Source organism: Culex quinquefasciatus, chromosome 2 (assembly GCF_015732765.1).
Source record: "Culex quinquefasciatus strain JHB chromosome 2, VPISU_Cqui_1.0_pri_paternal, whole genome shotgun sequence".
Classification (NCBI taxonomy): Eukaryota; Metazoa; Arthropoda; class Insecta; order Diptera; family Culicidae; genus Culex; species Culex quinquefasciatus.
In genome coordinates this window covers 42,429,155-42,446,098 of record NC_051862.1, presented here as the reverse complement: position 1 = coordinate 42,446,098, position 16,944 = coordinate 42,429,155, and the positions used below count along the sequence as shown (strand labels likewise).

The following is a 16,944-nucleotide window of genomic DNA, read 5'->3' as shown; positions in this document are numbered from 1 at the left end:
ACATAAACAAACCCGACTCAGTCGTGAGTGCCCTAGCTCACTGAGCAGCTGCAATGCGAGGCAGTAGTCGATCAACGCTCATTCGACGTTGCACGCACACACATAAAGAAACAAGTTTTTACACAAAAAGTTGGTATTTATACGTGGAAATGTAATTTTGAATATAAGTTATGGTTGTTTTAAGTGTGTTGCACAGTCTAGAACCATTCAATTGTTTAAAAATAGTCAAAATAGTGTTTAGAGAGGATTTTACGAGTCAGTCATACGACACGAATTGAGTGAGTGTAGCTATTTTTTTCACGTCTCTCATTCTCCAGCAGCCGACCGGCACGAGTCAGGCGGCAGTGGTTGAACGGACACAGTAGGCTTACAGTCAGATGCTAGCAGTGAACTGACATTTTGGTTTGCTTCATGTGTACGCTGGGTTGGAAACATTTTGCAGGCCTGCTTTGAACTTTACAAAATACCTCTAGAATCATCAAGTTGAAATAAGTTGTCAATTTGGTGACATCACGTTTCACCTTAATGTTTGTTTATTTACTTCTTTATACTCATAGAATAATATTTCAGACTCACTACCGTTTGAATATTCACCTCAATATTGTCAAAAAAAACATCTGTCATTCGTTTATTTTGATTTCGACATTTTTAAATTCATCGCACATCCATGACTGCTTCACATTCTTTCTTGCGTGTTATAAATGTTTTAGCTATGTGTTATTCATAGAACATTAAATTTTTTGATAAAAGCCTTAAAAATACTTTAAGAGTAATAACAAAAAGGTTTGAAATATCTCTCATTTACTTTCCAAAACTAGAATTTTTGTTTTTTGTTTACATTTGCTTTCATCTGCAACACTCTCGAAATAGAATCGCGGTTTTGTGTCGGATTTGCAAATTTCAAGACACTCTCGTAAAAGTTAGCTAATTAGTCACATTTTTTAAACACATACGCCCATACAAAACACATTTTGCACTTTCGAACAACTCAGCACTATAAGAAAAACACTCTCATTCGATGGATCGATGTTTGTTGACTTTGTTAATCCTTTGAGCATTAGCTGCTTGTCTAGCCGCTCTCTCTCTCTCTATATCTGTGTCGTTCTAGCAAAATTAGTTTAGTAGGTTTTTAAATGTTTAATTAACTTTGTGATACCAACAAAAAAGCAGACTGGAAGGTAATTATTCTAGAGTTTTGAAAATCCTGATAGACCCTTTCAAAAACGCATTCACCTATGACAGCTTACAGTGCTGCCATCTAGTCAGCAAATTAGCAGTTTAACAAATATTTCATCTTGGTCACGTCAGTTATATTAAATTTGCAACTTTCTGCAAACGTCAAATTGATTCAAAGCTTTAAAAGAACTCTTCTACAACTTCAAAATTCAATCAAATTTGACAGCAGGCAGCGTTGCCTGCTTCGGCGAACCCTTTTGTCTCGTCCCAGACAATTCCGTCCTCAATATCAACCGTGAATGTGTCCCATTCAAGACTTCGGGACCCATTTATGGATTATTTTTTGTGTGCTCCTTTCAGAGGTTTTTTTTCTACGTCCATACGCTCCAAGAAACAATACTTGCGCGAATAAAAGGAGTACGTGGTGAAAAAAAAAACACGCCAAACAAAAGAAGGGGAGCACTTTTTTGTCACTGAAAAAAGAGTGCCTCTTGAGGCGTGAGTGTATACATGTTTAATTAGGGAATGCCTCCAGGAGAGGAAATATAATGAGCACTCTCCTGTTGAAAGGGGGTTTTCTTATCGGAAATTGCACAGGAACCAACTTGAAACGTGCCAAGAACTGCGTGTGGTTGGTTTCGAGAGGGGAAAAGCTCATTGACGAACGAGAATTGATTTAAGGTTGCGATTTCGTTCAGTGCAGGAAGAAATTTGAACTGCCATAATGGTGGCGCGTTTTATGGCACAGTTCTGTCAAACTGTCTTTGTGACCAGCTAAATTATTTACAAACTAAACAAAACAACTTCCGTTCGTTAGAGCCCCTTTTGAATTGAAGTAGGCTCTTGACATTCCAGTAGCTATCCAGTAGTTTAAGTAGGCTATCACCGCTAGATAATCCCTTTGTAAATAATGCAATCCAGTTTATAAATAAAGTCTGCAAGATCAGCAAAGCAAACTTCATCGTTCTGGGCTAGACGCGGTTAGGGTGATTCAGGATTGATAATTATTTGTTAATTGAGCTATGCTTTGACTTAATAATTTCATTCAAAAAATATAAATTTATCTTGTTGTTTTAAAATATCGTAAATATCTATTCAATTTCGTGCCTAAACGAAAATTGGACATCACCCTAAAAATGTACACTTTGTTTACAAAAGCAAAAAGTAAAAGTGGTCATCGGTTGACCACCCACTTGATGGATAGGATCAACATCCGATAATGCTGAGGGAGGCCACTGTGAATCATTTGACTTAATCCGCATCACTTGATTGATTAGGTAACCGTATCTATCAAACGTTTTAAAAAACAATGGATTTATTATGACTACGATGGATGAGCAATATGGGCTGAAATTGTTTGGTCTGCGAATTTTATTTATTGGAAATGGTAAACGTCACTTTATCAGCGTTGTCAAACATGCGTTTGCAAAAGTCAACAAACTTCAGACTTGCCCGCGTCACAGTTGTAAACAAATCAACCGTCATCGACATTCCAGGCCCTCATTTGTGTCACCAATCGAGCCTTATAAATCTCGCAATTTTCGCAATAAACACACACTGCGGCTATGAAGCACGATAACGCGCGGCCAAACTCACCGCCAAAGAATTTGACCACATCAAGCACTTGCGCGCGGCGCCTCCTTTGATGACGGTCACTTTTGACACGTGCCGCGCGAGGTACACTTGCGTGACGTGACGCCATTTTTTTCTTATCGAGATTCGCAGTGATTGAATTCGTCACAGTGATTCTTTTTTTGTTGTGGGAGTCATCAAATTGAAATTTAAAATTATCTAAATTAAAAGTGTCACGCCCCTCGTTAACCCACGCGAAGCTGTCAAATTGACAGTAGCACGATTCTTGTAATTCCATCCAACGATTTCAAGAAAATTGGACCTTCTCCTACATTTAAAGGGTGTCAACAACGATCCGTAGCCCGCACAGCTCACCCCCACACGTATCTTATCGCACTCGTTGGTAGAAATTCAAACATTTAACGACGCACCCTGCTCTGCAAATTTCATCGACACCCACTATCGAGCGGTTAGTAGTCGGCCAGAAGTGATAGAGTTCGCATATTTATTGCCAATCGCGCGAAAAGTTTACAGTTTGTGTCACACGCCGCGCAATGACAGTTGGTAAATAAAATTACTAGTTTTTAGGGCTTTTGCAATTTCATTACGCTTCGGCGAACCCCCCAAAATACTTCCGAGGGGGGTCATCAAATCACCAGCTGTCACTTTAGTGACAGCAGTCACGTACAAGCTTGAACCACCTCCACCACCATAACGAGAGCAACCTTTTTTTTTGTTGTTGCCATAAAAATTGTGATGATACAGCAGAGATGATGAAATTGACAGGTCCGCGCCATTATGGCACGCAAAACAAATGTAAAAAAAAACAATGCCTCCCCCCCTTCTTTAGTTCCGTTCCGCGGTCCACCCCGGTACAATCCGCGGCGCCGGTCCGGCCTCGGCTGGGGCTCGACGCTGTCCCGCATTTACGGCGGTCCGCCGTCGCCCTGCCCGTCCGAGCATCCGTTCAGCTCGGCCAGCTCCAGCCTGTCGGAGGGCTCGTCCAGCCACCGGAGCCACGAGGATGACATTAGCATCGTGACAGGTAAGTCAAGTTTTTGTTTATGTTTTTTGTTGTCATGATAGAGAAAAACAGGTGAATTTTATAGCAAGATTTTGCATTTATTATGATCGTGTCAAAAATAATAGTTAATTATTTTTCCTAGTGCATGAGATGTTATTTCGTTAAATTTTCTCTGTCTACTAACAAAGCTGCATAGCTGTGAATGTGTCTCTAACAAAATCATGTTATTATTTTGAATACTTTGACACACTTCCTCTACACAAATTTATTCCCTTTTTGAAGTGAAGTGGCATGCCGAAGGAAAAAATATGATTTTCTGATCAAAGATTTTTTTTATAGCAGCAAACTCTGAAACAAATTTAAAAAAAAAACATGCAAACACACAACATTCAAATTAAGTATTCATGACAAAAGTGTCGAGCCCCTCGACACGCATTGTCAAAATGGCAGTAAATTTACGTTTGACAGTTGCCGAAAACAATCTACACGTACATGCAATATCACAAAGATTTCGTCAAAATTAAATTTTAGGACTTAAGGAACAGTGAAATACAAGGTGAAATATCATAAAAAAAGATCTTTTTCAAAACATTTTTATTGAAAATGAAGTATCATCAACACCTCTACCGACAAAAGCTCTTAATTCCGCCAAAAAGTCCAATGATCGCAACCGCCCCCACCACGTGCCTCCAGTGGAGCGCCGTCTCCTTGATCCCTTCCACGTACAGATGACCGACGTCGTTCCGGCGTATCATCTCGGTCAGATACTCCACCACGTCCCCCTCCTTCTGCAGCAACTTCCGCCGAGTTCCGTCCTCTTCAAAACAGAACAGCTGCAGTTCGCGGTAACGCTCAACTTCCGGAAAGCGTTCCGCAATTTCGCCCAGAATCGAGGCCTCGAACTGCTGCGGCAGCAGACGGGTCGTCGTGGAACCGGGATACAGGACGATGCTCCGGGAGTGGGATCGGTTCGGCCGTACGAGGGTCACGTTCAATGAGTGGACGTAGGGCTTGCTGGCCTCCTGGCGGCTCCGGTGGTACTTTTGGGACACCTTGAGCAGTTCCATTGTGCTGGTTGAGTCTGGAGTTGTCGACGTTGAGTTGAGGTTTTACGTTTTCAACAAGGTTTTTAAATGCTGATTTGATGTTACCTGATATTGGTCTACCTTGAGACAAAGTTTTCGAACATTTTGACAGTTGTTTACCTGCTTCATTCAGACTTTGGATCGGGAACTTTCTTTTCAAGTTTTAAAACAATAACTCTTTGCAGTTCTTACGCTTTATTTAATCAATTTCTCTTTGATTACATGTTGTGTTGCACTTTCAAGATCTCCAAGCTTAACCCTGTCGGGAAATTTTCGCTGGTTTTGGCTGGCTGGTTTCAGTGATGCGGCGGAAGCAAATAACTGGCGGCTTCGCTGGGCCCTTTCCGTTTGCGGCATCCTTGTACAGCAAGCGAACTAAACCCTTAAGCTGTTTCGTATTCCTGATCTCAATGTCATGTCCATCGTAATCGGTCCAGTAGACGCGTAGATCGACCCAGGTTCCCACTTCTGGTACGATTGATACAACTAATTCCTTCATTTCGGAATAATCCATGTACCAGAAACTTCGAATATAGTGCATATGAATGCAAGTCTGATTATCGGTCTTATAATCTTTAATCACTGTTATTTTGAATATGTAATCTTCGTCGTCTTTAACGTTTTTTGAAGACACCATCATTTTGACCTGCTTTGCTTGTTTTTCGATGGCTTCAAATATAACTGGAATCTATGAGTTTGACGTTTGATGAGGGTTGCTATACGCTTATTCAAAATCACTCAGCTTTCGTCAAGACTGAACATACTCAAAAATGAGTAGAGGTCATCTGTCAGATTTGAGTGAACATTGTCAAAAAAAATCGAGGAGAGTTTTTGGAAAAATATTATTTTCCATTTAATATACTCCAAAAATTTTCATCACACAAACACAAAAATTATTATCACATAAACCTGATTTTGACAAACTTTACCCTCATTTTTTTTTATTATTGAAGAATCCGACGACGTTTTGTTCTGCTCGGTTCGCTGTTGTTCCACCAGTGTGACAGCTCCGATACAGTTTAACCCGAGGTTTAACAAGTTAAGTTTTTGAAGTAAAAATTCATATTCAGCTTTTTATTGTTTTGATTTTAATTTTTAACGATATTTTTTGATAATTTGAAGAAATGATTAAACGTAATGTAAAAGTGTTCAAATATCTTCCTTCTTCTCGTCTGACCAAAATATTGACCGTAAAAACGCTTTTTAGCATTATATTTGTAATCTTTGGAAAAATGCTGAGAATACTGTGAATTTAAATTTGTGAATTAAAATAGTTTGAAAATTTCACAAAAACAAGCCTAACTTATTTAAAGGTTCAAAATGTGTGTTTTTCTATCTAAATTCAAATACTTTAATCTTATAAAAGCACGGAGTTCTGCTAAAATTGATGTATTTGGCAAAGTTGTGGGTTCGGGAAAAACAGGGTTAGTTAACACTTTTACAACTTCAATCTCTTTTTTTTTTTTGAAAATCAATCAATTTTGCGATATGTTTTACGAGACTCCAAAAGATAACTTTTGAGCCATAGTGCATGATGTTGATAATTTTGTTCCAGAGTCACGAAGTCTTGAAAAAAAATTGTTTTGAAAAATTTAGAAAATGCGGTCAAAAATATTTGTAAAAGCTAAATCAAATTCGCAATCAAAGAGCACTACATATACCGAATTTTCGATAATGTGCACCGCTTTGGAGTTATAGTCACTTTTATGTTATAATTTTCGGAAAATATTTAATGAAGGAAAGTCATCCCTGAAAACAATACAGTCCAGACTCGATTATCCGAAGTTAGATTGATTATCCGAAGGTTTGTATAAGACTTCGAATAATCGATTCACGAACAAAAAAATCGAAAAAAAAATATTTTCTTACTTTAAACAACAAGTCGATTTCTGCGACCCCACGTTAATCAAATTTGAATGGTGCCTAATAAAATAAAAAAAAATTTTTTTCAATATTTCATCATCACTATTTTGGACGCCATCTTGGATTTAAAATCTCTAAATTACTTTAGAGTAGTTTAAGGGTCATACAATTAAACTCAAATCTCAACAATTAAAAATAAGACAACGAAAAAAAATTCCATGATTCGATTATCCGAAGTGAAATTTTGCCAAGGCCTTCTGATAATCGAGTCTGGACTGTATAAAAAGCAGAGCAAAATCCCTGATTTTTTTTAAGAGCGAGTCCACGAGCAAAGCATACCCATCTCGCATCGACCTCAGCAACCTGCCTGAAATTTTCAGGGGTTGTTTGTACATATAAAACTAGCATCTGGCCAAAATATGAGCACTCTAGGTCAACGGGAAGTGGGGCAAATCGGGACACAAAGTTTGAAGGTTCAAAAACGTCAATAATCTTAAAACGGCTAGAACTCTGGCAACATTCAATTTAATTTCAAAACTCAAAAAGCATCTTAAAGGGCTTAAAAAATGCAACAAAATGCAGGAAGAAGCAACCCAATTGGTTTAATCTAAAGGGAGTTATTGGCATTTTAGTGAAAAAATAGCATAATTTTCAAACTCAAATAAAAAAGTGTTCCATCCAGATATCAACTCGGTTCGACCTGCAGCTTGTAGGGGACATCTGGGACTACCATCTGAGACTGAGACCGCTTTGGGTAATGCAGTTTAACATATTAAATAGACACTTTTACTTTTAGGGAATTTTTTGGTTGTAAATTATTGCTCGGGAGACCCCTTAGATCAAATTTTCCGATTATAATTTTATCATATTCGTGTTCCTGAGACAATTTCACAATAGAAACATGCATAAACATGTTTTAAAGTAAAATTGTCTATTTAATATGTTAAACTGCATTACCCAAAGCGGTCTTAGTCTCAGATGGTAGTCTCAAATGTCCCCTACAAGCTGCAGGTGGAACTGAGTTGATATCTGGATGGAACACTTTTTTATTTGAGTTTGAAAATTATGCTATTTTTTCACTAAAATGCCAATAACTCCCTTTAGATTAAACCAATTGGGTTGCTTCTTCCTGCATTTTGTTGCATTTTTTAAGCCCTTTAAGATGCATTTTGAATTTTGAAATTAAATTGAATTTTGCCAGAGTTCTAGCCGTTTTAAGACTTTTGACAAACAACCCCTGACAATTTCAGGCGGATTGGTGAGGTCCAAACGACGTCCCATACAAAGGGGTATGCCCTGTTCGTGGACTCGCTCTTAAGACTTTGTAAATTGCTAATAGCCTCACGAAAAATTCGAATCGATGAAAATGAGTTTTTCTAAGTGTCACCTAATTAACCTGCAATTTTAAACTGACGATATCTCGGAAACTATTGCTCCGATTGTCAATGTTGAAAAATTAAACTGTTTTTTTTTAATTTTCTGATCTTTTCAATAAAAATAGCTTCTAGATTTTGAAATAAAAATTGTTCTTCAAAAAGAAAATTTTCCTCACTTCACATTTTAAATCAATTTTAGACCCACGTTCAAAATCACTAAGTTTTCGTCAAAACCGAACCTACTCAGAAATAAATAAATGAGGCATCTGCCAGATTTGAGCGAATTTCACTCAAATTTAGTTAAATTCTCTTGAAATTCTCCTGCTATAAGTGAGATTTACTCACATCTGCCAGATGCCCCATTTACGCATTTCTGGGTAGGTTCGGATTTAACGAAAACTGAGTGATCTGAAATTAGGGTGTGAATTTTTGAACTTGCCAAACAATCAAAATTCATTTAATAAATAAATTAAATTATTTGCGATAATGGAAAACTATCAAGTAGGTAACTCATTTCAAAATTAACAAGCTTAAGAGGCAGTATTTGTAAATATTGCTCGGTTTGTTCTAGAGGTCGTATCGAGGTCCTCCGATTTGGATGAAACTTTCAGCGTTTGTTTGTCTATACATGAGATGAACTCATGCCAAATATGAGCCCTCTACGACAAAGGGAAGTGGGGTAAAACGGGTATTAAAGTTTGAGGTCCAAAAAACATTTAAAATCTTAAAATTGCTCGCATTTCAGTAAAACTTCATCATTTCCAACTGTCTTAAAAGCATTCGAAAGGTCTTTAGAAGCACTTCAAAATGAGCCATAGACATCCAGGATTGATTTAACTTTTTCTCATAGCTTTTGCAAATTACTGTTAAAAATGGATTTTTTTAAAACCTTAATATCTTTTTGCAACAGCCTCCAACACCCATACTCTTATAGGTCAAAAGTTAGGGAATTTCATGGACTATAAACCTACGGTAATAACTTATTGGCCAATCGCAGTTTTTCTCATAGTTTTTCGATTTTTCTATAAATTTTTTTTACAACGTTGGTTTTTGCCCTGCAGGCTCTCATAGCGACACTTTTTGGTCTCAATTTTGTCATATTTGGAATCCTCGGAAAATTTCACGTTAGTTAGAAGTATTGGAGTTGTAAATTTGATTGGAAAAAATGCCATTTAGAATGAATTAAAATATTTTTTAACAATTTGTTGGATTAGGGGTAAAACAGGTTTTCGCCTACACTCAACCCCCGGTGGTTGGTCACTTTTTCGTTTGACACTTTTTTAGTTTGTACCCCGTTGGTTGGTCAAAGTCAAACTAAAAAGTGACGAACTGTCACTTTTTACACGGTGATCACGCACACTACCAAAACAAACGTTTAGTAGTGTGTGTGAAATACGTGTAAAAGGGGTGTCAAACTAAAAAGTGACCCCGTTCGTTTGACAATAGATGGTGTCAAACCATCGGGGTTTGAGTGTACTTGATACAGCATTTGACGTATTAACCACAGAGTAAAAAAGATCTATTTCTTTTTTTCAAAAATGTTTTATTTAATTACTTTTTAAACCAAATTTACAACTTCAATACTTCTAACTAACGTGAAATTTTCCAAGGATTCCAAATATAACAAAATTGAGACCAAAAAGTTCCGCTATGGAAGCCTACAGGGCAAAAACTAACGTTGTTAAAAAATTTGTTATAGAAAAATCGAAAAACTATGAGAAAAACTGCGATTGGCCAAAAAGTTATTACCGTAGGTTTATAGTCCATGAAATTCCCTAACTTTTGACCTATAAGAGTATGGGTGTTGGAGGCTGTTGCAAAAAGATATTAAGGTTTTAAAAAAATCCATTTTTAACATTAATTTGCAAAAGCTATGAGAAAAAGTTAAATGAATCCTGGATGTCTATGGCTCATTTTGAAGTGCTTTAAAAGACCTTTCGAATGCTTCTAAGACAGTTGGAAATGATGAAGTTTTACTGAAATGCGAGCAATTTTAAGATTTTAAATGTTTTTTGGACCTCAAATTTCAATGCCCGTTTTACCCTACTTCCCTTTGTCATAGAGGGCTCATATTTGGCATGAGTTTATCTCATGTATAGACAAACAAATGCTGAAAGTTTCATCCAAATCGGAGCACCTCGATACGACCTGTTACACATTGGTGAAAAACTCGCTCTTAATTTTGAGAAAGTAAACACAAAAAAGTTTATGTACTTAAAAAGTCTGGTTTCATGCTGAAAAAAAAACATCTGTCACAGTAAAACATTTCCCTGCGAAAAATGTTGGCTTTACATAGGACGATTAGATTTAAAAATCTGCTACAGGTCGAATTATTAAGAGAGCGTTTACACAGCAGATAAAACGAAGTCCTGTTGTAAACCAATGATATTTTTAAGGCTTATTTTTGTATGTTTTCTATTGATTTTTAAAGATCTTGTCAAATTTAACTCAACTCAACTAAATTTCGTTTTAAACGGATTTTTTTCTAAAAATGTTTGATTTTTCTTTCGCAATAAAAACAAAAATTGGGTTTCTTACTCTATTTTAGTATATTTTATTACTTTATAATAAATTTTAAAATTACACCCCCACTGACTCGCAATGGTTCCACAAATTTCATCCCCTTCGCTTCTTACGCCGACACCCCCTCCTCCTTGTGACTGTTGAGCGTGTACCGCTTCCACTTCTTCAGCGTGGACCGGTTCGTCCGCAGAATGCCATCGCGGTGCTTCTTCGGCGCAATCAGCCCTCGCTTCTGCAGACTCTTGAACCGGTCCACGACCAGACTCTTGTTCGGCGCCACCGTCCGCAGCTTGTCGGTGAGCTGCGTCGGTTCGACAAAGTCCGGCTCGGGCGCCTCGTACTGCATGTAGGCCACCCGGCCCGGCAGTTGCTTCTTTTCTTCGTCGCGAACGGCGCGGCGACCGCGCTTCACTTCGATGTTCTTTTCGGTTTTCGCCAGCTTGGAGTTCATTTCCGGCAGGCGGTTGATGTCGGCGAGCTTTTTGAGTTCCTCCTTGAGGGCGACGGCGGCGTTCCGTTTGGCGACCTCGCGGAACTTTTTGTTCTGCTGGGCACGGGTCTTCTTTTTGTTCTGGACGGGGGCGTTGATGGCTTTGTAGTCTTCGGTGTCCTCTTCGGCTTCTTTTTTGGAGGATGACTTTTTGCTGGGCTTTTCAAACAGTCCCTCGGACATTTCCTCGAAGAGTTGCTTTTCGCGCTGTTCCGGCGTGAGCTTCTTGCCGAACTTGGCCGTCACGACCCGGTCCAGGTGCTGGGCCCGTTTGATGTGCTTCTTCTCGGATTCCACCACTGCCTGCTTGAGCTCATTGTAGTCGTCAATCGATGGGTTGTAACTGGCTCCGGCCGGGGGCAACTCCACATTCGAAACGGCATTTGGCCTGGCGCGAATCGGTTTCTTCCCGGAATCTTCATCTGCCCACAAATCCTTCGTGACCACCTTATCCTTCACCACCTTCTTCTTCCTAACCCCAACCGAAACCGCCTCCGCCTTGCTCTTCCTCTTGCCAATCGCCAGCAGCTTCTCCTTGTTCGTGATTACGTTCCTCTTCAGGACCGGATCCGCCACCTTGGAGGTGTTCTCCAGCGCAGCACAAAATTTCGGCTTGCCCTCAAACTGCTGCTTCCTCAACTCCCTCCTACTCCGCTGCCCACCCTTCTGTGGCTTCTTCTCCTCCACAAACAGTTCCGCGTCGGACCGGTCCGCCACATTCCCGGCGATCCGTTCGTGCTCGCGCTGCTCCTCCAGAAATCCCTCCACGTCGGAAATGTCCACATTTTTGCGCCACGAAGCTTTGTTTTTCTTGGACGCGTGACGCACCTTGGAGCCGGCACTGTGGAAAACGTACTCAAATTAGCGGCGAAATCATTGATTTTAAGCGAAAAACTTACGTTTTCATGCTGGCAAAACTGAATTTGTGAGGCACCACGTGGAAAAACGGCAGCAGCAACGATACAACACACGAACGCGACTGAACTGAACGTCTGTTTGGGAACGAATGACAGCCAGCCAGAGAGAAACGTCAAGGGGACACTGTTTTGTACCGCTGTACGCACACACGGGTGGTCGGGTGGTTTGTTACCAGCGGTGGTGCTCACTTCACGGCTCACATCTCGCGCACTGTTTGAAATGACCGTTGGGGCGCGCGCGTTCAGCAAATACTTTAGGGTGAAGGCTTCAATAATTTTTTAAAGCCTGTGGACACGTTTATTTTATTCGGCAATATAAAGCAACATTTAACATTTACATTACTTTTACAGAATTCATTCCACAAGTTGTTAAGAATAGCTACTCGTGTTGATACTTTTTGGTAACCATTTTCCCCTTCCTTGTAAAGTTAGGTAATTCTCTGAGATTTCGGTCATTCGTTTTTTTTTTTTTTTTTTTAATCCGGCTGAAACTTTTTTCGTGCCTTCGGTATGCCCAAAGAAGCCATTTTGCATCATTAGTTTGTCCATATAATTTTCCATACAAATTTGGCAGCTGTCCATACAAAAGATGTATGAAAATTCACAAATCTGTATCTTTTGAAGGAATTTTTTGATCTATTTGGTGTGTCTTCGGCAAAGTTGTAAGTATGAATAAGGACTACACTGAAAAAAAATGATACACGGTATAAAAAAAATTGTGATTTAATGTCACTTAAACTTGATTTGCAAAAAAACACTATTTTTTCTGATATGTTTTAGGGAACATCAAATGCCAACTTTTCAGAAATTTCCAGGTTGTGCAAAAAATCTTTGACTGAGTTATGAATTTTTGAAACAATACTGATTTAAAAAAAAATTGAAATATTGGTCGCAAAAGCTTCATTTTTCGATTTAAAATCGAATTTGCAATCAAAAAGTACTTTAGTGAAATTTTGATAAAGTGCACCGCTTTCAAATTATAGCCGTTTTTAGGTAACTATTTGGAAAATAGTCGCAGTTATTCATTTTTTTAAAATTAGTGCCCATGTTCGCTCACTTCAGAATTTCTTTTCGAAAACAATATTTTTTTTTAGTCTACACTAACATTGCAAAAGGGCTTAATATTGAATGTTTGGCCCTTTTGAAATGTAAGTCTTGATTTAAAAAAAACTGAAAATATTGTTTTCGAAAAGATCGGAAAATTTCACAAATGTTTCATATTTTAACATTAAAAATCGGACCATTAGTTGCTGAGATATCTACATTAGAAAATGGTGGGTTGTTTGGGTGAGACTTAGAAAACATCAATTTTCCTGTTCTTTAATCTTTACATGTTAATATCTCAGCAACTGAAGGTCGTATCAAAAAAGTTCAAAAAAGCAAAATATAGAGAATTTTCTCAGCCTTTCAAAAATATTTTTTTCAAAAGTAGGTAAACATGGGCACCAATTTAAAAAAATGAATAACTGCGACCATTTTCAAAAAAGTTACCTAAAAATTACTTTAACTTGAAAACGGTGCACTTTATCAACATTTCACTAAAGTACTTTTGATTGCAAATTTGATTTTACATCGAAAAATGAAGTTGAAAAATTTTGACGACCAATATTTCGATTTTTTGAAAAAACCGTATTGATTAAAAAATTCATAACTCAGTCAAAGATTTTTTGCACGATCTGGAAATTTGTACATTCTGGAAAGTTGGCATTTAATGTCCTAACATATTTTTTTTTAAATGGAGTTGTTTTGCAAATCAAGTTTCAGTGACAAAAAGTTAAATTAAAAATCACCAAAAAATGTTTCACCGTGTATAATTTTTTTTCAGTGAACCAAATCGATCATTTGGTACAGATTTTTGAATTTTCAAATATCACTTTGGTATGGACAGCTGCCAAATTTGTATGGAAAATTATATGGACAAACTAATGATGCAAAATGGCTTCTTTGGGCATACCGAAGGCACCAAAAAAGTTTCAGCCGGATTAAAAAAAAAAAAACAAAAAAAAATCGAATGACTGAAATCTCAGAGAATTGTGAATCAGATGGTGTAGAATGAAAACTTTCCGGTCGTAAATAAATCCTTTATTGGCATCAATTATAATTCATTTCTTGACAACACTTTCTTGAACCTTAACAAATTGAACATTGTAGGTAATTTTGTAAACCAAGACTAACATTTTAAAAGGGCGTAATATTGAATTCACAAATGTTTCATGCATTAACATTGAAAATCGGACTATTCGTTGCTGAGATATCGACATTAAAAAATGGTGGGCTGTTTGGGTGAGACTTAGAAAACATCAATTTTCCTGTTTTTAAAACTTTGCATTGCAATATCTCAGCAACTAAAAATCGTATCAACAAAGTCCGAAGAAGCAAAATATAGAGAATTTTCTCAGCTTTTCAAAAATATTTTTTCCAAAAGTGTGCAAACATGTGCACTAATTTAAAAAAATGAAAAACTGCGACTATTTTCAAAAAAGTCACCTAAAAATGGATTTAACTTGAAAACGGTGCACTTTATCAAAATTTCACTAGAGTACTGTTTGATTGCAAATTTGATTTTACATCGAAAACTGAAGTTGAAAAATTTTTGTGACCAAAATTTCGATTTTTTTAAAAAATCAGTATTGATTAAAAAATTCATAACTCGGTCAATGATTTTTTGCACAACCTGGAAATTTCAGAAAAGTTGGCATTTTATGTCCTCTAAAACATATCAAAAAATTAAAAAAAAATAAAAATAGTGTTTTTTTTGCAAATCAAGTTTTAGTGATAAAAAGTTAAATAAAAAAATCACCATTTTTTTTTACCGTGTATTATTTTTTTCCAGTGTAGTCCGTATCCATACCTACAACTTTGCCGAAGACACCAATTCATCAAAATCAAAAAATTCCTTCAAAAGATACAGATTTTGGAATTTTCATACATTATTTTTGTATGGACAGCTGCCAAATTTGTATGGAAAATTATATGGACAAACTAATGATGCAAAATGGCTTCTTTGGGCATACCGAAGGCACCAAAAAAGTTTCAGTCGGATTAAAAAATACAAAAAATAAAAATGGAAGAAAAAAGCCCGATTTCGTAGAGAATTGCTCCTTGATCTTCGTCCAAGTAGAAAAAAAAACACTTGATTTCACGTTTGTTAATTGCGGAAAATGATTTATAATGTGTCCTTTAGGGTATTTCATCACATTGATCAAAGGATATAGTGTAACATTTGCGTGCAATCGCTGATCGTTCTGTCGAACCACAGTGAGCTTTATGACGTAACTCTTTCTCGACATAGTTATTATGCTACCAGCAAGTTGAACTTTTTGAAATGTACTGTGACAGAGAGAGTTATCGAACGTCCAGAAGTGCTGTTTGAAACTGAATGATTATGTTGCAAGTTAAAAGCTACAGAAAAGCCTCGCTCTTCAGTAGGTAGCGGTTTTGCTGATGGTCCGTCTAAGTCGATCATATTACATACTCGCGTTTAACTGGGCGGGGTAAATAAATGATGACGCTGCAGGGATCACGAGTTCTTAAGGTAGGGTACGTTATCCATTAGTGGACCCCTTTCCTATAGTGGACCCTCTGAAGGGTTTTTGATGAAAAATTCAATAAAATCATAATTTCAAGCGTGTTGTTGTCTACAAATCTTTTATTTGGCATGTTCAGCATCATTTAGAACAATGTTGACTAACATTGAATTGTCCTTTTCACCAAAATAAGTGTTTTGAGTTCGACATCTGAAATCAGCCATGGCCACTAGCAATTTCACAACAAAACTGCATTTTTATTTTATGATTGAATTAACCATCCAATCATTTTTTGACTGATTATTTAACTTCAGCTAGTCGAAATAATGTAAGTTTAATGAACTTTACTAAAATAAAGCGAAGAACTGCAATTTTCGAGCAAAAATTAGGGGGGTCCAATATAGGACAACGAAAATCCAAACTTTTCCAAAAGTGGACCCCTGTTAATTAAACCTTCAAAAATGATGAAAACTGTGTATTGAAGCAAAAGTTTCTCTTATACATACAATAAATGCTTGTTGTTATCAACCTAAACGTATTTTTTTTTTTTCAATTATGAGTATACATATAGCTGTTTTCATGTTTAAAGTACCAAAAATGCTGAAGCCGTATAATTAATCAAAACTATAGTTAATTGTTCTTAACTGAAGCATCATAATTGCAGTTTGAAATGATATTTTATAATAATAAATCAATAACAAAACATTTTTTTTTTCAATAAACATGCGTGGTTTTATCAGCAACTGTAAACAAATCTATTGTTGAGTTTCGGTCAACCAATTATGTAATTAATATGGAAAAATTTGCATCAAGATTACTTTTTTTAATTATTTTTATGTTTACAGTGGTTTTTGAAACGTTTTCTCTGATCTTTTTCGGAAATAAATGTGTTTAAATGTCTGTTAGGTTTTTTGTTGTTTAAAGCCAAATTTGTTAACAAAACATATTTGTTTATGATGAAAAGTGAGCAAAATCCATCTTTTATTCAGTATAGATATACATTAGACCTACTCCGTGAATCAAAACATCAAATAGACCCGGGTCCACTATAGGTAAAGGGGGTCCATAACAGGCAAAAAAACTTTTTTTTTCAATTGGCTATTTTTCTGCTCAAAAACAAATAACTGATGAAACAAATAGTCAAAATTGTTCAAAAGACTTCAGATTTCATTGTTTTGTACAAAGGGTTATGAAAAAGTGCTTAAAATATTGAAAATTTGTGAAAAATGTGCTTCGGCTCTACTAGGGGGTCCACTAATGGTAAAAATACCCTACACACATCGACGAGAATTTAAAGATCTTTGCATCTTTGAACGATTGCCTCAATCGAGAAATTAAAATGAGAGATGTGAGCCGGTAACATGGAGTTAAACTTTCGCAACTGTCATGGT

General features: G+C 36.9%; 2 protein-coding genes across 15 annotated transcripts in view; one reads left to right on the top strand and one right to left on the bottom strand.

The window, feature by feature from the left end:
- Nucleotides 1-16,944, top strand: part of LOC6042198 (SH3 and multiple ankyrin repeat domains protein 1) — a 254,779-nt gene that overhangs the window by 218,500 nt on the left and 19,335 nt on the right. For 13 of the 14 annotated variants that reach the window (XM_038255171.1, XM_038255169.1, XM_038255170.1 and 10 more), the window contains one exon: nucleotides 3,599-3,793. The exons of the other annotated variant lie outside the window; for it this stretch is intronic. In XM_038255171.1, coding sequence (XP_038111099.1) covers nucleotides 3,599-3,793 — 195 coding nt within the window. The remainder of the gene's footprint in view (nucleotides 1-3,598; nucleotides 3,794-16,944) is intronic. 14 annotated transcript variants of the gene reach the window in all.
- Nucleotides 10,627-12,114, bottom strand: LOC6042197 (ribosome biogenesis protein NOP53). The gene is made up of 2 exons (XM_038255174.1): nucleotides 12,009-12,114; nucleotides 10,627-11,950 (listed from the first exon to the last, which is right to left on the bottom strand). Exons 1-2 carry the CDS (start codon nucleotides 12,014-12,016, stop codon nucleotides 10,729-10,731), a joined length of 1,230 nt encoding a protein of 409 aa, XP_038111102.1. The 5' UTR covers nucleotides 12,017-12,114; the 3' UTR covers nucleotides 10,627-10,728.